The sequence below is a fragment of the Megalops cyprinoides genome, chromosome 18 (assembly GCF_013368585.1).
Source record: "Megalops cyprinoides isolate fMegCyp1 chromosome 18, fMegCyp1.pri, whole genome shotgun sequence".
Classification (NCBI taxonomy): Eukaryota; Metazoa; Chordata; class Actinopteri; order Elopiformes; family Megalopidae; genus Megalops; species Megalops cyprinoides.
In genome coordinates, this window is record NC_050600.1 from 12302866 (window position 1) to 12329754 (window position 26889).

Sequence of the window (26889 nt, forward strand, 5' to 3'; positions counted from 1 at the left end):
TCACCTGCCTGTGGCCTCATGCTGCTGTCTCCCTCCACCCTCACCGGCACCTGTCAGCGGAACCTCTGATCGTAAAACCTGCATAACGCCATGGTTTGCTTGCACTCTGCGCCTTTTATCTGTATTAAAGCACATTATTAGGATTCAATAAATGTTGAAATACAGCACATCTTGCTTGTGAATTCAGCTTGCTCATGCATTATTTCCCATTCCGGCGGGCAGCACTTTGGCCCGGCACCAGTGTCTACAGTATGAAAGGAATAACGGCGGCCCTCCGGTAGCCGCTGCTGCTCCTCCTCTGCCTCAGGTATTTATGATGTCTTTTCTTTGCCCACAGCAACATCTGAATCGATATCAGCATTGCGAAAACTGCAACTGAAAAAGAAAGTTTCAGTGTTTATTTCGTTCATCTGTACTTTTTTCATGCAAGAACGTTCATTATCTGAGTGTGACTTACCAGGGAGAGTTTGTGTCATGACAGCTAAACTTAACCAGGCTCCAATCTAGACAAGGCAAAAAAGGGATCCTTAAAGAATTATTGATCAAATGGGATTTTACATTAAAGGGACAAAAAAAATTATGGGACAATTAAAGGGACAATAAATTATGTTTTTATAGAGACATCTGCCGTTTGTATGGAACGGCTCAGATGTCCTCTGCTTGTTTTACAAAACACTTGATCCTTAGCTTGATATGAGTACAACTTTGCAGGTCCCTGTTTGTGTTGCTATTCAGAGAAGATCATGTGAAAGGTCAGGTTAGCCTTACCTCATATGTGTACTGTGGACAATGCACAAGCTTGAAAAGCCAGGTGAAGGGATTGTAGGTTGGTCGAGGATATGATGCTTTAACTGTGGACAGTATATAAAAGAACATTAACAAGGGAATATAGTCCATAATGGTTCATATTGTTGATAGACCTTCCAGATCCAGGCCCACAACTGACCGAAAACTATTTTTAGTTTTTATTTTACTGTCATCTGGATTACAGGGTTGTGAAAGAAAGACTTTTATAATTAGTTTTATAGAGACAATTAGATGAAGGCATGTCAGACATGCACATATTATGCAATAGAATCAAATAAATGTCATTACACCTGTTTGATGAGTTCAGAATGTATTGTTAGAATTTTACACATCCTTTGCTAAAGTAATAGCTCAGGGAATTGATAAAAGATTCTCAGAAACAGCCTTTAGAATATTATGAAAGGTGTAAATGGTGCTCATGTAGTTTATTTATTTTGCTTCAAATGTGGAGATTAAAATAAGCAAATGAGAAGTAGGGTATTGGGGAAAAAAAATCTGTATTTTTAGAATATGATGCCTCCTTTGCTTAAAGGTCATTCTTCAGGCTTTGGTTTTGTGAAACAATAAATACCATCCTTGACAGCATTTTCCCATAGTGAAAAAACTTTTTGGCATCGATCTTGAACAGAATTATATTGCAGTTTCCTGTCTTGGAAGTATGAATTATGTTGCTATTGCATACAGTGCCATAATTATAACTATGCAAGAATATCACAAGGTGCGACCAATTGCCCTCTTTACCAGTGTTTTCTCACTAACAGTGCCTGGTAGTCTTGTGAATGACTAACAATGAAACTATCCTCCCTGAGATATACATTTAACTGCTAATTTGCAAGTGGGACATACTTATCCACCACTCGGTGTTTAAAGTTTGCTATTATTAATTAGTAATGAGCACTCTAAGGTGGCTTCTGCAAATTGTTCTAGCTTCGGATTGTTTTTTCCTTCAGTTGTGTATGTATTACTGTCACTATAATGGTACATGGTGTATATCAGCAATATTAAGTAAGTGTTATTACTTTCAGTAGATGTTTTCCAAATTGACTGAAAAATTACATCATAATATTGGTTGTGTGCATCTTCCATTTTTATATATATTCAAATGTCTTTGTGACACTGATGTATGACTCACAAAACACAGAGTAACTTTGATCTTATCTCTCCCCTGAATATTATATCAGAATAATATGCTGTTTTGGACATCAAATTCTCTTTTTTTAGTTAGTTTGTTTTTCAACTCCTAAAATCCTAAGGCACAAACAATATAAATCTCTTGTGTAAGTTTGTATTGATAATATTTGAAGTTGCCCACAGAAGCAGAATATGCAGTGTTTATGATTGCGATGTCATAAAATAAATGCAGGATGTTTAATCTCTCCAACATTTAAAATATTTTTACCTTGCTCATGCAGCACACCAACCAATCAGTAGGTTGTAGGAAGGTTATACACAACTGATTGCGCATACACACAGATTGAACCCACTTACCTGTCTGATTGTGTCGAGCTAAAGCAATGTTGATACAGAAATTGCCAGCTTCACAAACCTGTTAAATAAAATAAAAACACTAATTAAGTTCTATTCATCTACTACATGTTGTGCAAATTTTATTTTGAATGGCTGTTGCTGAAACCGTACTACAGCATATAATGTATGTTTTTCATCAGATGGTTCTTCTAGATCAAGACTAACAGAATTTATTTCCCCTGATGTCTCATTAATTTCAGATTATTTGTTTGGCTAGACATCTTATTTTGAGTTTGCCTGGTGTCAACAAAGATCTAGCCACTTCTGTGTATCACGGCTGTGAGATGGACATGGTAAAACCAAACTAATCTCTAGAACACTATGTGCTTTGAGCCCACCATTTCATTGTGAGATGTGTACTGCATATTGATGTGTACTGTGGCTGCATATCGAATTACCTCGCTAATGGTTAGCGCAAATGTATTTCTTTCTGCCTTTCCACTGCACATCTACACGTACAGAGGGTAGACCAAGTAATGGAAACGCCAAACTAACAAAACAGCTTCAGCCCCTCTTGAAATGCTGTTGTACAAGTTTTGAACTGTTTCAGTGGGATATTGGACCATTTTTAAGAAGGAAAAAAAAGTGAATATTGCACTTCTGTGTTTTAGAACTTCCCATGAAGTTTCAACCATGTTTAGATGTGATGATTGGGGAGGCCAGGGAAGGTGTTTGACAATATCCTGGTGTTTATGCAACCACTCTTGAATCTGCTTAGCAGTATGTATGGAGGTGTTGCTGTCTTGGAATATGGGAACATCTTGAGGAAACACTGTATGCACAATAGGGCACACCTAATTACCTAAAATGGCTTTGTATTCCTTGGCCATAATTCTACCATGCAGAGTAATCATCAGACCCAGTGACTTCCATGAGATGGTTGCCCACACTATAACTGACCCACCACCATTTCTAACAACTTGAAACAGGTAATGTGGGTTTTGTTTGCCTTTCACCAAACAATAAACCCATGTAGGAGAAAGAATAAAATGACTTTCTTTGACTGCTCAGAAGCCCATGTTTTGTGCTCATTATACCATTATGGTGCCTTGGCCATGGTTACATGCAGTTTTCAACAAGCAGCCCTACAGTTTTTATTGAGACTGAGTCATGGAGGACGTTTAAGGACGTTGTTCTGTGTTTTTTAGCCACTATCCTGTTAATAATCTCTCCTATACCTGTCAGTGACTTCAACTTGTGACCACTGTTCCTCTTTCCTGACGCGGGTCTCCCTTGTTTGACGCACGGTGTCATGATTTTCAACACTGATCCCCTTGACACATTAAATAATTTTGCCGTTTTTGTGACTGACATACTTGCAGCTCTGTTATATCTCTCATGTTGCCTTAGAAATTTATATATTAAAGCCTTGATTTTGGTAATTAGTGTTTTGGTAATTAGTATTGACAATAATATGAACATTGTACATTGTAGTTATTTTGAAGTACAAATTCATTTGTTTCCATTTTTTGTCTACCCCTGTGTTTGTGTGTGTGTGTGATAGATACATATATATTACGAGATCATTTGCCCTATAGCCTAGTCTAAGCTCCAGCAGAGCTGACTGACATATTTACTCTGCTCTCTGCTCATATGTGTCCTTTCCATCCATAATTGTGACCGCCTGGTGTATGGCTCACAGCAAGTAAACCATGACTATGATCCCAAGGTAAACTGTGTGAACTTTAGAATGGGAAGGGGTCTGCTGTAGTCTTAAAGCCTCCTGGCCATTAATGAAACTCATAGCTCGTTCCTGTTAGGTCATTTCATGCAGAGGGCCGATGGTAGTTTAAGCTTGCCTTGTCGGAGCGTTTTCTTTGATTTGTATTAATTTAGAATCTCCTGCAGGGAAAGTGTTGCCTCAGTGCTAAGATTGTCAGAGGGACATTTTTCACTGCTTTCAGCAGCAATGGAGTCAAGGCTCAAGAGGAAGTAACCATGCTGTTTCTCTTTATGGAGAGATGTGGGTGTCCTCAATCAGTTTAGTCTAATAACGTGATTTGCTGGCATGGTCAGTGATTATGTACATTTGAATAATTTAGCATGCTTAAGTCACCTTACTAGTTGCACTTAAATGAGTTCTTCCAAATTCATTACTTCCCTTTCATGTACTTTCTTGACTCACACAAAAGATAATTGTCTTTTCAGAACAATTCAGAATTTATTCATATTTTTTAATGAGAAGGGTGTGAGATGAATTATTTCCATATTGATTGAAAAGTAATGTTATTAAGTAGGTTTGCCGGAGGATGAGTGCACTTTCTCTGCTACGTACTCATGCCCACTTTACTGATGTGCATTCAAAAGATCTTCATCTCTACCTGTATATGTTTGAGCCTGTTCTTGGTGATTGCTACCAGTTTTTCCCAAGTCTCCTTTTTTTCGGTATACTAAAAATGTACACCTAAAGGTATTTTGAATTTTGGGAAGAGAATAGCTGGAGATGTTTTTTGTTTTAGCAGCTTTTTATGCCTCTTCACACTTCACAATATAAGAATGTAAAGCGCAGAATGTGACAGCAGTTTCAGAAAAGCTGTTAATAATAGATATTATGTTTTTTCAGCCTATTTTATGTGACCTCAAAAGTTCATGAATAGAGTAGCTTTTGAATTTTTAGTCCTGAAAGCAATAATCTTGGAATAAGGTATCCAATGGCCTTATCAGGAGGTCAGGGATCACAGACAATTTGAAATTTTACAAAGCATAGGTTCACAGTTACAGACTCTTGCAGATTTAATGCCAGACGGGATGCAGCACCCCATATACAGATCCCTCTACGGTATTTTTGAATCCAAGTGTGTTAATTGACTCCAGATGAACTACTGTACATGAAAGTGCAATCAGTCATCAGTCAGAGTGATGGTACTCCCCCTGGGGGATACTCCACACAAAGGGCTTGTGTGAGATGAATCGGGAGGCAGGATAATGCTCAGCTGCTTACAGAGGGAAGGACTGGCAAAGGTCTTAAGGTCAAATGAACTAACTGCATTTTTTGGGCTTTGTGTCTGTAAACTACAGCCACGTAATATAAAACATGCGGTTGTTAAAAAGCATCCTGTTTTTTTCTCTATCAGCATATATTAGCTACCTGTGGTTTTAACTTTAGCCATGGTAGAGGTGATAGACATCAGTACCAAGAGGATTTGGTCTAGGACAAGTCCTAGGAGTTAAAATGTCCACATCAGTGGTAATAGGGGTTCACTGATATGGCACTCATGTAATGATTACCTGATGCTGTCTTTGCAGTCAGTGAGGAGCTGAGCCTCTCCTCTACTTCCAAATATTGTCTCCATTCATAACATAGGATGGATCATGCACTTGTAAACAGTTTATTTCTTGGCTGCCTAGGGCCCACACTGAAATTCACTGAAGTGACAAAAGTTAACTTTCTGATATATTGTTTGAAGTACTGTTGACCATTACAATATATACAGCAGTAATGTGCAGTCATTTCTATAATCTTTTATGGCAATTTCAACAACATTATTTACCTCTAATAAAAATGCTTCAGGACAACTGGGGCTATTGTGTACACTGCCATTAACAGGAGAGAGCAGCCTGGTACATCTTTCCAAACAACGCATTAATGATGATGTATTATCCGCCACTGTTGTGGCAGTCAGAACAGATGTCCTCCTGTACTTGCAGAATATCATATAAACCTGACAGGCATGGTTTTGCTACTTCCAAACGGTCATTTTTGCCCATGTGGTACCTGCTGCAATGACGACTTACAAAAGCCATTATATTTATTACCTTCTATTTTCACAAATGTTGTAACACATTATTGTAACACAGATAACACAGGTAATCATAATGCATATGATGATGTTGATGATAATGCAACTTACCAAAAACCATACAAGCGATGGAATAACTTGTTTGTTCTCAAAATCTAAAAAAAAGAATAAATATTATTTTTACATATGGAAACTAATTTCTGTTTATTATAGGAGTACTGTGTGAAATGTCTTCATTATTTCATGTTAAATATACAAAACAATGCTGCTGCCTTTACCGGGAAAGGCAGTGATTACATATTTTCTGCCATGTGTTTGACAGCTTTTTTCACCTCAGTGAGTTTGTAGAGTCGTACTGGAAATGATCATTACTTCTGTGAAAGCAAACCGATTGCATGCTATTGCACCACCAGAACATTTTGTTCCCCTTATATGAATATTTTGTTTTCAGACCCATCTATAAATAGACATAAAATATTGAACGAGTGGTTTGTGCATGGGACTTGGAATCTGAAGCATAAACCAAGATCTAAAATTCATTTTGTGGTTTGTTTTCTATTGCATTAAGGGCAACACGGTAGTTGAATAGCGTGTGCATTTACCAAAATGCCAACAGGTATGTACTGCAAGGCAAATGTAGGATTTTCAGAACAACAGACCATTCTTTCAAGGGGCAGTTCTCTTGTTGCACAGGACATTAAATAAAATGATCACTTGAACTCAATCTAATTTTTGGAACTATTTTAGAAAAATCTAGACTTCCCATGAATTAGAGATGATGAAAAATGTAATTTATTCATGATTTTTCAAGCAAGTTGCTCAGTTAATTTGAGATCTGTTTGAAGTGAGACATCACAGCATATCTGGGACATTTTGACATCTGAAAAATGCTTCCTATGAGCTTGTTTATGCAGAAACCCAATGCCATTTTCTGATAACATTTTTTTTTCAGGCTGAAAATATACTTCAAAATCGTTAGACCCAGCTATAGTCCCATGTAATATATGGAACTAGCAGAATTAAAGTTTTAAAAAGCTGCCTGAAAGAAGTGAAGAGAATGAACCCAGACAAATCTGCCACCTTTGGTTTACACTGGATGCGGCAATTTAGAAACCTTGAACCCAAAGCATTGCTTCTAATGGACCTCATGCTTACCCTATGCCTATTTTCTATCACGAAAATATTTCTTCATCTTCATTTCTCGTTATTTCATTTAGTGGCATACCAGCCATAAAAGGAATCAGTAATATTCAGCCCTGCCTGTGCCCTTCATTGTATGTGAAAAGAGGAATATTTCTGGAAATGGTGCATGTGTGATCTCTCTGACAATAGCTGGGAAATAATGAGCAAATGGCGAAGCTCTGAACTTCAAATCACCCCACTAACAGGAGCCCCGAACAAAGCGGGGAGGCAGGCGGCGGAGACAATGGAGAGGAGTGGAAAAACTGAAGGAGAGTTCAAGGCTCCATGGCTCTCCTCCAGTCCTGCCTTTGTCTCCCCTCCCGCCTCCCAGAGCTTCCCAATCTGCCCCGTGCACTCGCTCTGTTTATCTGACATCAGGTGGGGGTCCCAGCTCACCAAACCACTGATGGAACCTGTCAGAAGGCCCACTGATTCAACAGATTAAAAAACGCAGCCTTGGCTCGGCGGCCTCGCGGGCCCGGCGCGCCCACCCCCGGTGTGTCACCTCCAGGCTCAGCGGAGGGCCCCCCCCTTACCCTCGCCACTGAGTCTCTCTCATTTTTCACTTTGATGGGACCGCCTGGCTGAACGGCAGGCCCTGGCTTGCGAGACGGTGGCAGGTGCGGAGGTGCAATCGGCCGCTGTTATGGTGGATGTGAGAAAGAGCTTAAGCTCTCTGTAGAAAGGGGTCAGGGCGGTGCCCGACGTTCATTGGGAACCCGGGGGGGGACTGCGGAACTCACATGGAGGAGTGTAGAGGGGGTGGTTGATGTAGTATCCCAGCCAGGCTGTGAAGCCCCAGTAGAAGGCACAACCCTGTGGGAAAGACAGTGGATTTTATTTGGTGGAGGTTTTTTTTTTTTTTTTTTAGCTGTTTTCCCCTGTGTCTGAGAAAAAAGGTTCATTAATGCATCTCAGCTCAGCCAGCTACAGTATGCTAATCTATAAGCTTGATTGAGCGCAGAATTATTCACAGGAGGTCCTTACAGACTGAGTGATATGGCAGGGTGAGTGAATGCACTGTATACCTATAGACTGAGTGAGTGGCCTGTGCCTAACCCCTCTAGACATGAGGTTCCTTGAATTATTGTGTCCCTCACTATACACAGCACGGACTATTTGAAACTCTACTCTCTAACTTCAGCAAATTTGGATTTACAGTTTAGGAATTTATGTCTTTTTCAATGAAGTTCTCTTAGTTCTTGTCCATGATTCTGCTACTCTGGAATGACTGGAATACAATTCCAGATGTGACATCACCACTGTAGTTTATAAACCTGTTCTGCTCTTTGACACATAGATCATGAATCTGTCCACAGTATGCTCCGTTCTTTGTTTTGAATATATTCATGCATACTTTGAACACCAAGTGTTCATGGTTTGTTTTATTCCTTTCAAAACACTTCCCTCGCTCATGTCACCACAGTAGCTCAGCGATTAAGGTGCTCACCCCGACTGCAAGATATGATTTGGTTCAATCCCAGCCACGCCATCTGCTGACAATGATCAGGAGCCCGCTGTGACAGAACATGTCACGCTCATTTAGCTGGGGATGGGGTGGTGATTTCAGCCAGGGTCTTTTTTTTGTCTCACCACTCCCAGGCATCCTGCAATTTGTCATGCGTCTACAAGTTTCCCAACAACGTCAGTTAAGATGCATCTATCCTAGAATCAGGGCCACTTCACTGTGGTGCACTGTGGGACATGTAGAGTGAAAAATAGCCATTGGCTCAGTGTATTGGAGGATTGCATTCATTTTGCTTCAGTGCGCCTGCGCAACTCTTAATGTACAATTGGCAATGCCAAAGCAGGGTTGCATAAAGGAGAAAAAGCAAAATATGTACTGTCCCGTCACTGTAAACATTATATTAAAAGTTTTTTTTCCCCCCCCCCAACCAAGAGAAGTCTGAACCGTTGATATCACTGGTAATTGTACTGGTATGCCTCCACTGTCATAAGAGTCTATGCAAAGTAACATACTGTAAATTAACAATTTTTTCTTAGAAATATGTCATTCTAAAATGACTTTGCCTTTTATAAACCCTTGTGTCTTATTCAGCAGCAAGAAAGGTACTCATCCATGTAGTAAGGTGGCTTTATATACATTATGCGAACTTAAGAATTTCTTTATTTCCTTGGCTTCATTGTAGTTATTGTTTTAGAGAAAATGTTACGCGGGAATATTCCTCAGTGTTGCTGGGTATTTAATATGGATGAATTTGATATTTCTCATGTTGCTTTAAAATGCAAATGTGCCCTTTTGACATTTAGCAGGACACAGAGGGATGCTTGGGGGTGGGGGCTCACAGACAAGAATGCCATTATCAGTGGTGTCTTTCATTTGGCTGAGCCATCTCCAAATGAAGTCAGATTTGGACTTATGCAGCGCGTCCCCCCTGTGTGCCTGCCCATCTTTTGCAAAAGCACTCTGGACCTCGCTCTCTACAAAGCCGGCGGTGAATGGAGGCCTGCTGCTCTGCATAAGGATCATGGAAATGAACTGCGGGCAGAGATTAATGACCATTCACTAATAATTATACAGAAAAAAATGTTTGCATTGTAAGCATATAAAAAGATGGATGCCACATGAATAAAGTATATATATATCTAAAATTATAATGTATGAGAGAGAGAAAGAGATGTAGACATATAAAGGGCTAGACAAAACAATGGAAATAGCAAATAATATATGCATTCCTTATTAACTAATAAGGAGTTGGGCCTTTGCCTTCAGAATAGCATCGGTCCTTAGAATACTATTATGCAAGTTTTGAATTTAAGGAAAGCCTCCAGTTCTTTGACTCTGTGTTCCAGAATTTCCCGTAAAGGTTTGATGATGTTTAGATCCAGGTGATTGGGGAGGCCGTGGAAGGTCTTGAATCCATTTAGAAGTGTGTATTGGGGTGTTATCGTTTTTGAATATGGGAACATGGGATGCACTCGGTTGCCTAAAATGGCTTTGAATTTCAGATCCGTTCAGTCCTCTCAAAATCTGTTATATTTCTCATTTTGCTTTAGAAATTCATATTAGGGTGTTGATTTAAAAACATCTTTCACAACAGAAACATATTGGTAATTAATATTGATATTAATATGAAAAATGTGTAGACTACTTTTTTGATTTGATTTGGCTACTTCAGAATAACTTTTTCATTTGGTGTTTCCATTATTTTGTCTGACCCCTGTGTATACATACATGCATACGTAGATACATATTTGTCAGTGGTGATTTTATTGTGCTAAAGAACACATTGCACATACTGCAATCACAATAGCAAAACATCTTAGTCTGCATGGTTTAAACAAACCGTTGATGTTATAAAATTTCTACCTGTTGATGGCTATGCTAATTGAGGTCCTGACCCTGTAACTAAATGGATGCGTGTTAATTATCAATGAATGGATGCTCTGGCTGGTATTTATAGCTATTGGATGTCATGGATTCGAAGTTGCTGTAAAAGAGCACGTAGGGGTCAAGCTGTGGGCTGGCTGTCGTCTGCACTCAGCACTCTCCAGAGGGCCCTCGGCCTGCTGGCCTCATCCAACACAGCGCTGCCAATATCTGGTGGCAAAGGGCAGGGATGTAATGAGTGCAGAAGAGGCTTTGTGTTATCACTAAAGGTTCTGAGAGAACATTTTCTGTTTGATTTTCCTTTTTTCTTAAAGGGATGTAATTTTTTTTTTTTCATCAAAGGGATATGATTATATGGTTGAAATATTTCTGTAACTTTTTGCATTTGACATTCAAATTTTAATCACAATTAAAGGGTTGGTAGTGAGTTACAACCAGTCTCTGATCTCTGTCTTATACTCAAAACAACTGAATACAATGTGTTACAGCCGTAACCCTGTTGAACATGAGATGCACGAAGGTAGTGTCTCCACATTGGATTCTTTGATTCAGTGAAGTGAAAACAGAATCAAGCAGATGGATAATGCTTACTGAAAAGAACTCACATTTTAATCATGCAAAGCTATCAAAAACAGGTTCAGAACAATTCTTTACCTGATGATTTGTCTAGCTTTTGCTATAGTGCTTCAAGCTCTCATGCATCTTTGGTTAAGGTATGGTTTTTAGCATCCACTAGCTTCGCTGAAGACATGCTATGAACATCAGTTGTTCTCTTTTTTGGTTATCATTAAAATGGAGTTCTTTCTTCAGTACCTTTAGCAGGTTCCGCAGTGGGGTGTATCCATCAGACAGCCTATGAACAAACAGAGTCTCCAGCACATGTTTGATGTAGTGAAGAGAATGGCAGAAACAGGCCAAGCTTTTGAAACAAAGAGAAGCAAAGCATGCTTAGCACAATATATCGGCATTTGACATAACCGGCCAATGCTAGTTTACGAAGACGATGGTGTGCTCAGTCTTGACAAGTGTGTGGGCCTCCAGTTTTCAATGAGCCAGGGGGCAGATCACAATGCACTCCAGTCTTATGCTTGTTACCTTAGAACAGTCAGCTGCATTGACATTGAATCAAAACTCCAACAGGAAAACATTTCAAATCCCAAAAAAACTGCTGAGTGTAAAATCATTTTCAGAGATATAAAGAAAAATATCAACCTGTAATCCTAAAACTTGGGATTTGAAATCAGTCAACTGAATTGACTATACTGACTGCTGTGCAGTGTCTATTATTTCCTGTAATGTTTGAGAAGGTTTACACAAGAATTGCTGGTACTTACTGTACTACTGGAGGACGCTGGCTTTTCACAGTGTCATCATACACATTTGACAAACGTAAATAAAACATCAGGTAAATTAAAATGGGTCCAACATATTGGGTCAGAAACACCTGTGAATGCAATGAAGACAGATATTTTAAGTGGCAAAAATCATGACGAAATTTTCTCAAGCTGCAGCAAACCATCACCTCCCCTGCCTTTTTTTGTTTTGATTTCTTTATCATTACTATATATGGGAGAGAGCAGTGATAGTCTCAAAATAGCATAGTGTCCTTACAAACATCATGAAGTGCCATAGAATTAGACCCATGTACCATGGAGGAGAGCTGAAGAGGTCCCATCTTGCCTGATATGAGAATTTATCAAGTGCAGTCTGTTAAATCCTCCATGTGTATGGGATCGATTACACAGAACCTGAGCAGCTGTACTTCAATGACTTACTGCACTCCAGCCGACCTGGCGGCCCAGATCTGTAGAGTACACCGAGACCAGGGAGGAGGTGGCGATGGTCTGCATCACGCAGGTGTCTGGCAGGAATGGCCCATCTGCAGGGTCAAGGACAATGACACAGTCTGTCTGTAGTTACATACCCAGCATGCTCTGCTTTGACGGAGATATATGAATGGAGCGTTCAGACAGTCTGCTTCTCCAATATTGCACAATGAGATGCCAGATATCTTGCAGGATACTGCAAAAAAGAGGTTGATGTACCAGAGTGCAGTGGCTTATAGCTTTCCATAATAAGCTGAACCAAGTAGCGAAATGACAGCCAATGCAACATTTATGTCAAAAATTTAATTTATTTGATTTCTAATCTAGGTGGAAGTGCTTGGCCAACAGTGTGAATGTTCACAGTCATCAGTCATTTTGTGGCCATCGTCTGGAGATGCAAACAGATGGAGCTTCAAAATGGATTTTTTCTCCCTTTAGAAAGATCAAACCTCAGGGCAGCAGAATGGTGTAGCAAACTGTGTTCTCCAAGCAACGCTTTTGTTTTCTTTCAAATGACTTTCATTCATGTTATATTCTGGTAGAGTAATCTATTTTTGACGATGTTGGTTTACTTTTATACAAAAGGATCAACTCTTCAGTCTACTAAAAACAAAAGCTTTTGTTAATTGGTCATTTAATACTCATACATTTGTATAGTATTTTGTAGAGTTTTTTTGAAAGAGACAGTGGATTTCAAGTTGTGTGGAATCTTTTTAGAGTTTATCTTAATCCCTGGCAGTCTTGATGGAAACTTCACAACAATCAGTCAAAAGATTTCAGAGAAAGGGCATTGTCGCCACCAGTTTGGAGTGAACTCCCACCAAAATCTCCTTATAATGATGTTATAAGGAGATTTTAGAGAGTTACATCAAAAGCAGAGTTACATTAAAAGCAAACTAACTCTGGATCATGCGTAGAAACAACTTCCTTGGCAAAATAATAGATGGACTAATCATTTAATAGAGATTAGCAAAAAAGATTCTGCAATCATAATAGATCATGCTTAAAAGTATTTAACATTGACAGTCAGGCTACCTATTAGTACCAAATGGGTGCAACTTTATGAATGAAAAAATTAATTGTTACCAAAGCAGTAATTAGCAAAAAAAAATCATTTAATCTTGTTGTGATATGCAGGCACTCTGAAATACAACCCTAATACACGAAGCCTTGTGCCATCAAGTACCACACATGTTAACGATCCATATTTCTCTCTTTTGAACCCTTTTCCCTTTTCCCAGTAGGCCATTGTTCCAAGCTTCCTCCTTTCGTCACCGCCTGTGATTGTTGGACAGGGACATCTGTGGGCCTGTTGCAAACAGCTGTGAGAGGCGCATTATGAATGCCCCCAGCACCACTGACCATATTTCTTGTACCTGTGAAAGTGTGGCTAGGGGGTTGCTGGGCCTTGCCATCCACCTGTCTCCGGAGAGCAGTCTGCTTCAGTGCCCCCACCATATGGATGCCAGGCTTAATGAGGGGCATTCAGGCAGCCGGAGTGATTGACAGGAGACAGGTGCACTGAGACACGCGAGGTTTTGTCAGGATGGAAATGATGGAGTCACCAGAGCAGGCGCAGAGGTGGCAGATGTTGGGTTGCATTGCAGAGGAAAGTTATGAAATACTTGACCCAGCGTAACCTGCTCTCTCAGAGTGTTCCTGCAAAAATTGCTAATAAAGACCGGAATGAGATCCCTATGAAAAAAACTTTCCACTGTGCTCTTTATTCACTGCCTCACCATTTTTCCTATTTGCCTGCATAAAGAAAGGCTTTCTCAGGCTCGCTTTCTTGTTATGATTTTTCTTTTCTATATCTTCTTTTTTTTGTCAGAACTTATTCCAATTTATTTTGTGTACCACAGCAAATTTAATGAATGCTTAAAATATACCTTCAGCAAAGGTCTGCAAATCTTCTCAAATTCAGTCTGCATAACATCACGGCTCCCTAAACTGTATCATTACGTTAGTCACAGATAAAGTTTCAGTGCTTTCCAGGAGATTTGTGAGGTGCCATTGATTCATTATTCATTAAAGGCATACGATCCTCTTGCTTTTCCTGATCAGAATGGTATGATTGCTGTTTTAAACTATGAGATTAGCATTTTCAGGTTTTTCCTTCACAATTAAAAGTGACAGAGAATGTAGTGCTCAACCCAGACATGTCCCTTTCTGCAAAAAAAGCCTTCTCACAAACCTACAGTAATTGCGGGGAGCTAGATGATTACAAAATAATTTATTCATATTTGCCCAAATAATTTGAGACTTCTCTGAAGCATGAATTCACAGTGTGTAAAATCATTACACATTATGAAATCTGAAGCATATTTTCTGTGTGCTTGTCAATTTTTGTTGACGTAAAGAAAAGTAATCTCATTTTGTTTCACAGGATTCAAGATAGATAGATATATAGTGCTCTTGTGTAATGTACATTTTGTTTTCTAATAGCATGCTTTTTTGTCCGTAATTAAGCATGGATATGAATAAATATGGCACACACACATTTGAAAAACAATATGAAAATATGCAAAGCAAGTTAAATATATGTGTTCCTATATGGTACATTTTTGGTATGTGTTTATGGGTCTGAATGATCCCACAGTGTTCTCACAATGTCGTGACATGACACTTTTCCCAGCAAAGACGAACACAGTGGTTTCCTCTGCATATTGTTTTACAAAGGCTGGACCAAAATGTAGAAACTCTAACCTTTCAATGGATTTCCACATAGCCTTGCTTTTATCGTCCCTCAGCGTATGCACTTTAAAGTCTGCTGTGAAGACGCCTCTATTATTTAACTGCAGGAAAGACAGATTGTTCGGCAATTGAAATCTGCAAGGGTTTTTGTTTTTTAATTCGAAACTCTAAAGCCTATATAACCTCCAAGAGAAATCTCAGCTGTGAACAAAAGTTTGATTGTCGGTCACAATGAATGGCTCGTCTTGTTGCATTCCTATTGGTTTGTGATGCTGAGGTGTTCTCGCCAATAGGGCTCAGTAAGAGCCAAATGTCACTATCTGCCAGGTTTTGTTTTTTTCAGGTGAATGTACAGTATATACTTACTGGGGACAGTCCTGAGGCCAGTGCGTGATGGATACCAGCCAGGACCTGTTTGACATGGAAAGAAACATGAGCTGGGCTTCCTCATTCCATTTCCATTTGTGATAGTAACAGGATATCTACAGTCACTAGTATGATGGTGTAAGTGAATTTCTACAGAGAGGAAAGAAATAATATTGTCATTGAGAAGACATTCTTTGAGAAGAACTGTGTTTCATCTTAAGAATTACTGTATGGTATATTCTGTAGACATATGGTATTCATTATGATTTTTGAGATGAAATGTCATCCAGCTTTAATTTTTATGAGCTGTAAACATCAATAATGAATAAACCCTGAACAAGCTTCATCTTTTTCCCATGTTTGGTGAAAACCCTTTAGGCTAAGCAAATCTGGGGGTGGAATAGCAATATGTTTGTGTTGTATGTTGATTTTTGTATGGGTCTATAATTATTATTATTTATTTTATTTTTTTTTTTTACTTCTTTTTAGGTTTGTCTTAAATTGTGGGTCCACAGCAGCAATGAGGAAGTATAGGTAAGGTAAGCAAATTCATTCAACAAATATAGCTTGAGTTTCAAAACAAAAGCAACAACAAAAAAAAACTAGTAGTGTCTTTTCAGGTGATGCTTTCTACCAGCAGTATGCAGCAACATGAATATTGTATCATTTTACATGGCTAAACACTGGTAGACTACAGCACAGACCTGTTCCTATTAAACTGGAATCCTGGAGATAAGGGGCCCAAAAATCAATATCACCAGCTGTGCAAAATGTTGTATGTTATCTAAGAGTGAGGCCAGATTAATGCAAACAGTTCTCTAGTTTCACAGGATTCCTGTCTGCATCACTCTTTCAGCCAGGGTTCTGTGCACCATAATATGTGTTGTTTTTGTTTATCAATTGTGTGATTTAATTATTCTAATCAGTGAAGCTCCACTGATTCAAATCAATGGAACTGATGGTTTCCTCTTTAATTCTTGCAATTTTTTTGTTAATTAATTAATCTCACCCTTTTATGAGACTGTTGTTATTAGCTTTGCCACATTTTTGCTCCTGTCTCTGAGGCATTTAACTCGAACGAGTAATCTTTGATTACCTCACACTACATCTATAAAAGAACAATCAATAAACAAGCCAGTCATTATGTAGATTTCAAATACAGCTCACTGTGTTAACACTGTGTGTGGCATCTTTCATGGATCAGAATTGCCAGGGCCTCAATTTCATCTGAAAAAAGATTATTAAAAGCATGCATGACCTGTACTACTGTGCATAAAACACTAGTGCACAGTTTGCCTGTGCGGTACCTTGACAGTGATTAACGACAGCTTTATGAGGGTGTCCGAAAAAAAAAAAACAAAAAAAAAAACTCCAAGAACTCCTATCCTGGTTCCAAAGTGAGAAGTGTCTATTTCAGGCCTCATTGGAGGCCAGCAGGCCTTGCAGGTTATCAAGTGTAATTCACCTTGGGAGGCATCAACTCAGTGACATTTCCAAAGGGCGCTGAAGCAGCGGTCGGTGTCTAAAACCTGGGATTTCCAGGAGAGAGAATGGCCTCCTAGAAAGCCAGTCAACGGTGCGCTTTGCATGTTCAACCTGGATTAAGAGGCTCTCCTGCCGCTTTTCTACGTCAACAGCATGGCTTTCACCGGGCCCTGGGACCCCACCATACTTCTGCATGTGTCATACTTTTAAATATAGGGACAGAGGAAGGCATTTGTATAGGCACAAAATGCCTTCCTCTACATTACACACAATACATTCAGCAGCTACTAAGCTTTGTGTAAATGACTTCTTTGTGAACAGAGAAGCTGCTTTTAGCATACGCTACATTTAAGCACACATTTTTGGATTGAATAGATTTTTTATTTATTTATTTATTTATTTATTTTAATCTGCTAGCTGCCAAAGTCAGTGCCTTTCGCCAGTGCTTATCTTACTTATTGTTAAGCTTCAAGGCTGTTGCATTCTACACTTCACACAGCAGCAGAGTGCTCCGGCGTTTGCGACATGTGTTCCATTAGTTGGGTTTGACGGAAGGAGATGAGCGCGGTGCCGCAGCTCCACAGTTCTCCTCCCTAAACCGTGCTTCCACAGTCAGAGCTGCATTTAAATCATCTCTATGAATCACCGTATGCACCTCTCACCCGGCAGCAGCATACTAATAATGTGGGTACATACACTGTACCGTACCGGTGATGGAAAATAGGCTCGCTAGCCGTATTCCTCATTCCATGACACAGTCAGGGAGACAATTAGAACGAAGCAAACAGCAGACTGCGCCCTCATCAATCTGGACCCTTATTCTAACTTCGCAGACAGTCCGCGGGGAAATTAACTGACGAGTTCATACAAGCTTCATGTTTCCATAGAAACATTAGATGCAGACTTTAGCTCTCCTGTCATGAAAAAAATTGTGCTTGGCATTCGCTCCGCAATTGCTGGGAGTGGCGTCATTTGTGCCACCAACATTCCACCCCCACATAGTTACCTTTCAACACTCCCTGCTCATTTGAGGAGATTTTGTGTGAAGCGGAAAGCACCAGCAACTTGCTAACATAAGTCTGTGTTAAACATGAACTTAATATTACAAGGAAACAACAGCCTTTGTTGCTATTTCTCGTAACGCATAGTGGCACAAGGTAAAATGTGGCACTGGTTTATGTTAATTCATATATGCATGCCATCTCTGATGTTCTAATTACACCCCAGTTACTTCACAAAGTATTTAAAAGCCTTTATTCATTACCCTACATGGGTCACACTACGAAGATTAATTTGGCATCCCGCTTAGAATTTGATCAGTGAAAAATTAACACTTGTCTATGTGATTATACTGCCAATTTAGGTGAGAGAGAAAGTTTTACTTTCCTAACGGGATTCTCAAGAAGTCATAACAGGTGAAAACCCTGTCCAATCAAGCAATCCTATGTTTAGTATTTTACTGTCCCCTGGTGGATGCTGTTAACCACACCTCTGACATATTGGACGAACAAATTTGCATTAGCGTTCACTGAAGTTCATGTGAAAGGGTGTAATTCCCAACATGACAACAAATGTGTGGGCATCATGACACTGTGCCTCTATTGAGTTTATATGCTAGATATTTAAAACCATTTGAAGTGGATCCTTTAGATCACATGCACCTTAATTCTATAGGTCTATAGGTGTACAGATGTAGGAACAGCTGTTCAGTTTCTGGACTTGTGAACATGTTTAGAGGGAAAAATAATCTCTATTTCTTCACAGGGACATAACCATCAACTGGTGACTAAAGCAAACACTTTTTTTTCCATTTGTAATAGTTCACAGGTATCAGATTACGTGAAGCTCAGTCCTGTATGTGATCAAGGGAATAGAAGAAATAGTCTGGTTAGTCTGAAACAGTCTGGTTCTTAAATACAAAACCAGTTAGTGTAAATCGATGGCACATGCGGATATGTACAGCATTGCACACTTCCTAGGAACTTAAACTCCTCCAGGCAGTGACATATCATCTCTCAGATTTGCCAGGCATGAATCAGTCTGTCCAGTTACCACTTAAGCTCTTCTACTGTTTAGAGACAGATCATTTCATTCTTTTGAATCCTCAACAAGTAGTGTTTACTGAAAAAAGGGAATAAAAAAAAGACATTCCATGAAGGACCATACTTACATGCTTTATGGAAGCGATTTTTCAGGTCAAGAACAGTTGACAGAGGGTGCACCTGCGGAATGAAATTAAGTGCGATTAAGTGGCGACCTTCAATTACTTCTGTGAAATAAGGCTGAAGTGATTTATGGCTGTCAAGCCTGTCCTAATTTTATTCAGAGTGACACATCCAGCAATCTTTCCTCTCGCTGTAGGCACCAGCAGCAGAGCTCCTTCTCCCCATTCCTCTCTCCAGCTGTCAAATGGCAGAATCGAAGACTGTCATTCAGTTGACTCACAGATCTCTATTGAACACCAATGCCCTCTAGAAACTGTTCCCAGGAAATCATCCTTTTGATATTTTTTCCTGATGATCAAAACCATTTTTTCCCCTTACAAGTTTTCTCTCTGTGTTCTATATTTTTAGTTACCGTTTTAAATGAAAAATGTATATGGTGTGAACTTATACTGTCCACAGGCTAATTTGGAGGGAAAGTTGAACTTGAACTACTCCTCGGGTGACCGAGGAGTACTGGGACACAGTGGGCATTCTCTGATCTCTTGCCTCCAGACAGATGGCTCTTCCCAACCCTTGGATGTAATAATGAGCTGGCATTGCCAAGCAGCTTAGACCGCAAAGGCGGAGGTCGTGTCATTCAATCAATACCAGTGACTGTGGTGTCAAAAGGGTGAGCCAACCCAAGCTGGCGAATTGGCCAGTGTGTCATTTTTGATGGGTTTGAAGCCAAGACTGTGACACCCTGTGACTCTTGAGCCATCACCCAGTGGCGCTGCACCTGAGGATAACGGCTGAGGCTCCGTCCCCACTGCACTGGCTATGATAACACTCTCTCTACTGTTTCTAGGCCAACCTATCGCATCATCTCAGGCTGTCTGTAACATCAAGCAGCTTCATCACATTGTGACATCACAGCTATGCTGGAAGAATGTTCTGGAACAGTCTGGCTGCTTATACATTTTCATTTTTGTTATCGAGAACTCGAGAACTGCTCTCATTCCTCTCAGCTGTACCAGTCTTATCATTATGATCCCATTCTGTCCCCGAGCACAGGTATCTTAAATGTTTAGGATTCATGCCGAGACGCACGCGGCTTCATGAGTCATGGATCAGAGCAATTACTTAGCTCCTTGGGAGTGATTTGAACCGCATTGTGTTCTCCTCAGCTGTTTACAGAGCCACTTTCCTTGGAAGGATGGTAGCTAATAATCTGGAGTCAGATCATTTCGGCTATCAATTCCACCCAGACTGTTCCCGCATCCACTCCCATTCAGACTGCATTGAAAAAAACATCAGACATTGGCAGAGTTCAGACAAGGCGTGTGCTCAGGGACTTCACCTGTTTGAAGTGTTCAAGAGAGAGGAAGTACGAAAGGCTGTGAAAATAAATAAATAAGTGGTTTGCATGTGCCTGTATGAATGCTAGTGTCAGTGTGCAAGATATTGGTATTTTCTCTTCCTTAAAGAGCAAGATGCAGCCCTACAACAGAAAGATTTGTGTGTAGACGGACGTCTGGTAGAAAATATCTATTTCCAGATGTTCAATGTGCTGAGAAAGGACACATTTATTTGTGCAAATCCAGCTGTGACATTAAGCAGTTAAATAAATATTTGCATCTGATTCAGTCTTAACAAGACAAATCTCAGTGTAATGTGCATGTATTTCTGTATGTTGATTCACATTACAAAGAAAAAAACAGGTTGAAACATTTCACAAAGCAGGCAGTGAAATGTAAAAGTCAGACAATGCAACTTCACAACACCCAGAATAAACTTAGGAGAGAGAAACAAAGGGCATCTCAAGGAATACAGACGGTCACAAATAATGCTCCCTCAATCAGTGACCGATCCTGTATTAGAGGGCAGTGTTGATTATTGTTCCCAAATTGGTAGTAATAATTGGTAGTAATGCATTTAGTAACCCATTTTGTCGTCGTACTCAGTGTGCTTTTTGGATGTGTAGGACCAGATAGACACTCACCTCAAACAAACACACACCTTCACTGAGTGTAGTGGTTTGTCCATGATGATGCTGCTGTCATAAAAAACAGGTCTTTCTCTGTGTTCCTTTATGAAACAGCTCCATCTATAGGCAGGCAGTTGCTAACTCTGGTGTGCCAGTCTCCGTGGTGAGCAGATTTGTTCTCCGGACAACATGTGAATCTTTGACAAAACACCTTTTTAGTAAGTCCAATTATGTATCTGTATCTTTGTTTTCAGATTATATGGCTACTATTTTAAAATTTTAAAAGAGAGATTTGATAACCTTTTTTTCTTGGTGTGTGACACTATACATACTGTATGTACATATACATAAATGCGTACCAGGGAGCAATAAATCTAAGTCTAAGTCTGAGTCTAAACAGGGCTCATGCTTGTTCCCAGCTTGAAAATTTTTGATCAATGACAGCCTCAGCACTGAAAATTGTGTGCATTTCAAGCCAAATGCCTCATAGCTTTAAACATGTATATAATGGGACTTTATAAAATAATCATCACCACAAAGCAAAAACATTTTGAAAGGATTCCTCCTTGATGAATTCCCCTAGATGCTGCAGATTCAGCTGCAGTCTGTATTTATCATGAATTAAAAAAAAGTAAACATTTTTTCCATAATTGGATAAATGAGTGGACTGGGGAAGAAATATGTCTACAGCACACAGATACAGCAAAATATAAAAATCCATCTGAAAGCTCCAGTTTGATTTGTTTCCTGCGGTTGCTGTTGTGGTTGAGGCAAAGCTGTTGGACTGTATTGCTCAAGATGAGGGTACTGTATACAAATGCATTACAAGAGGATTGCAGTGTTGACAGAGGCTCACCAAGGAGCCAAGATTGTCTACCAGATTAGCAGAGAATCAAACAGTCCTAGTTTGCTTTCTTAGCTGGTGCTCATTGTTTTCAATAGGATAACAATTCAATAATGCATTCCAACAATATATGTAAGAATGTTTCTTCTTATTTGATAACTCTGAGACTCCGATAGCCCAGGAAAAAAATAAATAACACACAGGGAAAATGATTCCCCATAATAAACAGTTTATTTGAAACATTGCACTTTATATCTGAGTGAATAAAAGACAAAGCAAGGAAGGCTAAAATACAAGGTTACTACCTGAGGGTAGTAAGAGGCTAGATGGCATATTTAGTCACCTGCAGGATCCTCAAGCAGCTCTAGAGGCATTGCTTTTCACAGCTTTTGTTAAGTGAGCTACACATCACCACATACTTCACAAAACACCCCATGGAGAAATTTAAGATATGATTTGGCAACCCCAGTCCTTTACGGGTGGAAGGCTGCTGTCTCTCATCTACCTTCACTGATTCAGTCAAATGGAAGGAAAGGCAAATCTCACATTACTGTAGCTCTGCACCTGCTGGCGATTGACATGTGACCCATGTCAGACCTGAAGAAACCTGGCCTGAGAGGATTGGAGGTGAAACAGAGATTGTTTCACTGTTCCACCCAGCTGACACATTACCGCAGAATCTGTCTTTTTTCCACTGATGATACTCTTGCAGGAGCTTCTGCTTTCTTGGAACCGCTGCTGTAAGAGCATTATATGTCTGTTATTTGCTTAATGTATAGTTCACATCAAGCCCCAGCAGCCGAGCAGCTACGACTTAAATGTTCTAAATCCTACCAAGGAGAAAGTAGCCTTGATGCTGCAGTTGTTTGCTGAACAATTTTTATGCATATAGTCTGGCACAAGCTTGGCCCAGAAGAAAGCTCAGGATGACAGACTGAATATCTATGTGACATTAAACAAACTGGCACCACTTTACTTAAGTTATGAAATATACAGGCAGTAAAAATAGTTTTATTTTATCATGCTGTGCATATGCCAGATGTGGAAATTCAGCTGATGATTTCTGTTGGGGAAAAAATTTTGAAATCCCAGGAGAGAAGGCATAATGAAAATTCTGTCCCAGTGGAGTAATGTCACACATGCATGCTGAAGAGGAATTCAGCAGGAAAGGAACATGAAAGGGTTCCTTTAAAACCTACAAAGAGAGTCAAGCTCTTATGTTATTGAAGCCTCACTTTCCTGTTCAAGTTTGTCAACAAGAAGTGTAATAAGGGCCCAAAATAACCCTGCTGGTACATTAGATTGACTCTCTAGAGTTGAGAACAAAGCATGTGCATTCCTAAGACTAAAATCTGGAAACCTTGTTCTGTTGCCACTATGTCTGCCTAGGATCTCACAGTAATGAGTATTCAGAATCCTTTTTGAGGTTGGAAACACTGTTGCTGTGTCCATACAAATTGCAATTAATTGCACTCAATTTTTTGAAGCAGGTCTCATGTCTTACTGAAACCCCTATCTACATTAATTAATGATTAATTAATTAATGATAGACAGCAATAGGTATTGTGTGATTCCTGTTAAAGATGTGATTTCTGTCAAGTGTTACAGCATAGCATGGTCATCACTCCTTACAATATGGTGCAAAGCCAGTAATATAACAACTTAATTATAATTGTTTACTTTTCCTCACATTATGTTTTCTTGCATATGAGTTAAAAATATGAGAAAATAAAAGTGAAGCAATTCTTTGCTTAATCCCCAATGCATTGATGCTAAATCGCTTTGGTTATGTCAATAATTCATACAGTGGAACATCTCTCAGAATGATCCATGCATCTTGCATCACGCTCTTAAATTTTAGCTAAAGTTTAAAAAGTGTGCTCCATGCATGGTAGCAGTTATTCATGATTTATTCATCAAAAATTAGGTTGGAACATTTTCAATCATTTATGTAAACTTGAGCGTTTCCTTTGTTGGCATGGTAAATAATTCATGGTGAAAAAAGACCCGAGTTAATTTTGTCTCTGATCCTGAGCTCCGGACGTGTGAAGGAGACAGTTCAGCGTGATGATTGAGGCTTGAAAGGAATGTGTGCAAAGGATCAAACCACAGCCTAGGCCTTAATGTGAAAACCAAAGAATACTCATCACAATCTGTTTTTATTGTTATTTATTTTTTGCTTATTTTTTTCTCCTTAAACAGAAGGAATTTTAGAAAGTAATAATTATGCAGAGTGAAAATGTAGGTAAGTAATGCAGCTCTGACAGTCATTGAGTGATGTTCTTTGTAATAGGTCAGTTCTAAAGGTCTCGGTAAAAGAAAAACTTAGCAAAAAATGAATTGTATTTGGTATACAATGATTTACTGTGACAATTACAGTAAAAATGACTTAATTATCGGTTGGCTGTATTGTACATTTTAACATGAATTTCTATGCTTAGCCTGTTGTCTCTATCAGCAGAAGAATGGTTAGGCTTCTCCTTATAGGCACAGAGGAAATACAATGGACATCTGAATATCTGAATATATCAATCTGAATATGTCATATAACACGTGTGTATGTTTAAAACCATATGTGCCATCTTTACTTTCTGATGGCATTTTTATTGTTTTCTGGATTCCAGTGTTTACCAGTCCACGCTTTACCTTTAATATGTTTAACTGAAATGCATTCAAGAAGCAACTTCATGTGTTTGTCGTATTTGGATAGAGCTTGATTTTATCGTAGATTTCAACTGCTTTGTGTCTGATGGTCCTTAAATCCTGCGCCTCCCCCACCCAGCTAACCCTGCTTGTCCTACCACAAGATTCAGCATGTCCCTTTGGGAGGTTTTCACTGCCCAACACATAGTTCACTTCCACCCAAGCCAAACATCCTGTGTCTCCATTCTGCTACCCACTTCTTCTTTATGGCCAACATTCATCTTTTTACACAAAATCATTAATGTCAAGTTAACAATGTTTGGCCCCTGTGCTAATTTGCGAGTTTACACCCCGGGCTCAGTCGCGCTGTTGTATGGAGTATATGGTGGGTAATTTTGCATATCCTGCATCACCACACCTTTGCGTAATATGCTGGAACAGCGTGCTTGATAAATCACCATGCCCCTGGAGTGGCCCGCGCGACAGATGAACATTAATTATCGGCACAGCCCTGACTTCGCCCCGGCTCCCATTCGCCGTCTTATCACCTCCCCTGCTTATGTTTCTAATAGGCTGCTGCTCATATCAGGTATTTTTTCCCCACAACTGTGGATGATTTATTCTTCAGTTAAGGAGAAATTAAAGCCGCTGAGTGAATGTAGCCTGTGATCCAGCCTCAGTTCAAGTACAAAAACGTCACTATGTAAAGTGATAGCTTTGGCAGCGTTGATATGCTTGCCAGGTTGACGTAAATGTAACGGCCTTGCATTGTGTTTTAACCCATGGCTGGACCGTCTGTAGTATGGCCAGTGTTACAGCATGGCAAACTTGGATAAATCACACCTACTGGAGTAGAGTGGGAGTCCTAGTTCAGCAGAGAGAGCAGACAGTTGATGGTTCACCTTCTGTATTCCCATATTGATGTTACCATGAATCAGGCCACAAAGTCCTCATTAGAGGAGGAATTTCTGCTTAAATCCACAGGTATCCTCATGCTGTTCCACAACATTTGCTCTAAAATTACTGCTGAAAGTTTCAGTCTTGCCACATTGTTCAAATTGCCTGACACAAAGAGAAATTTCCTGCAGTTTGTGGCTTGTTTTAACATCAAGATCGATTCTGTGAGAAGCAGCTTTTCTGCAAGCACCTTTAGACATCAGATACTAGTTCACACGCTAAGCTGATTCCACCCACCAAGCTAAGGATACTAAAGGACACATATATATAAGGACAGTCTGTAAAGAAATATGAGTCAGTGGAAAACAACTGTAAAGCAGTGAATCATTAGTAAGGACATAAACATAAACCCATGGGGACTTACAGCTGAGCCCTGCAATAACAGACATGGCGACTATATAAGACCTATTTAATCCAGTCCTGAGAGCTACTAATACCAGACTTACAGTAGAATTTACCTGTCCAAATCCCTCAAAAATAACCTATTTCATCCAGCAGTCCGTTGGAGGGAAGGCATAGCGCCTTCTTAAAGCAGCAAGACATCCGTTGCTGAGTCCATTGCAATAAAAACATAAGACAGATCACAAGGCAGCTGATACACAGCCTGAGCAGAAGTCTCGCACACTGGCACTGAACCACCCTTCTAACTGGGGAGTGTCACACGGAGACGCTGACGGACAGCTTATTATTGCAGCTGTCCCTGCTGAGCTTGTTCTATCAGCAGACCAAGCTATTCCTTTTTTCTGTGCTATCTCTACAGCTTTGCTATCTGAAGGACTGATATTACACTAACTACATATTTTAGCAGACTCTAAAAAGGGGTTATTTGTGAATAGAGTGCCAGCTTCACCATAACAAAAGCCTTACAGGTGACAATTTTGCGCCGAAACCCGTCACTGTACCTTGTCTATGATGGAGACAGGCCTTCCTGTTTGATGATCCAGGATCTCCACTTCTATGTAGCTGACCTTGGCGCGGTTGACTTGCAAGCCCAGGGCTCCGCTGTTCAAAATGAGCTGGGAGAAGGAGAAAAATGTCTGCGACGGATCCCGCCGGGCGGGGGACATCTTGCGGCTCCGTCCTGATAAGCGAGAGAGATCCTCTGGCTACTTTCAGCGATTATGTGTTTGCATGGGAACTCGCCTGGCCAAAAAGTGAGGAGGCAATCTCTTAAATAGCTTCCCTGGGCCAAACGCATTCAGTTATGTGAAGCAGCGTGCCATATTAAGTGCATAATCTTAGATGCCAAGGCTGGAAACAATGACTATCTAATCACTTACTATATTTAACCCGTGACAGAATGTCTCGTTTTCTTTCCAGAGCTCAGAATTTCAC

At 39.8% G+C, this 26889-nt stretch overlaps 1 protein-coding gene across 1 annotated transcript; it reads right to left on the bottom strand.

Moving 5' to 3' along the window:
* Positions 1-244: 244 nt before the first annotated feature.
* LOC118793599 (trans-2,3-enoyl-CoA reductase-like) lies at positions 245-26621 on the bottom strand. The gene is made up of 12 exons (XM_036551826.1): positions 26457-26621; positions 19150-19201; positions 15495-15539; positions 12384-12487; positions 11943-12052; positions 11422-11527; positions 8000-8072; positions 6186-6229; positions 2296-2353; positions 769-851; positions 458-503; positions 245-375 (listed from the first exon to the last, which is right to left on the bottom strand). Exons 1-12 carry the CDS (start codon positions 26619-26621, stop codon positions 245-247), a joined length of 1017 nt encoding a protein of 338 aa, XP_036407719.1.
* Between the last annotated feature and the right edge of the window lie 268 nt (positions 26622-26889).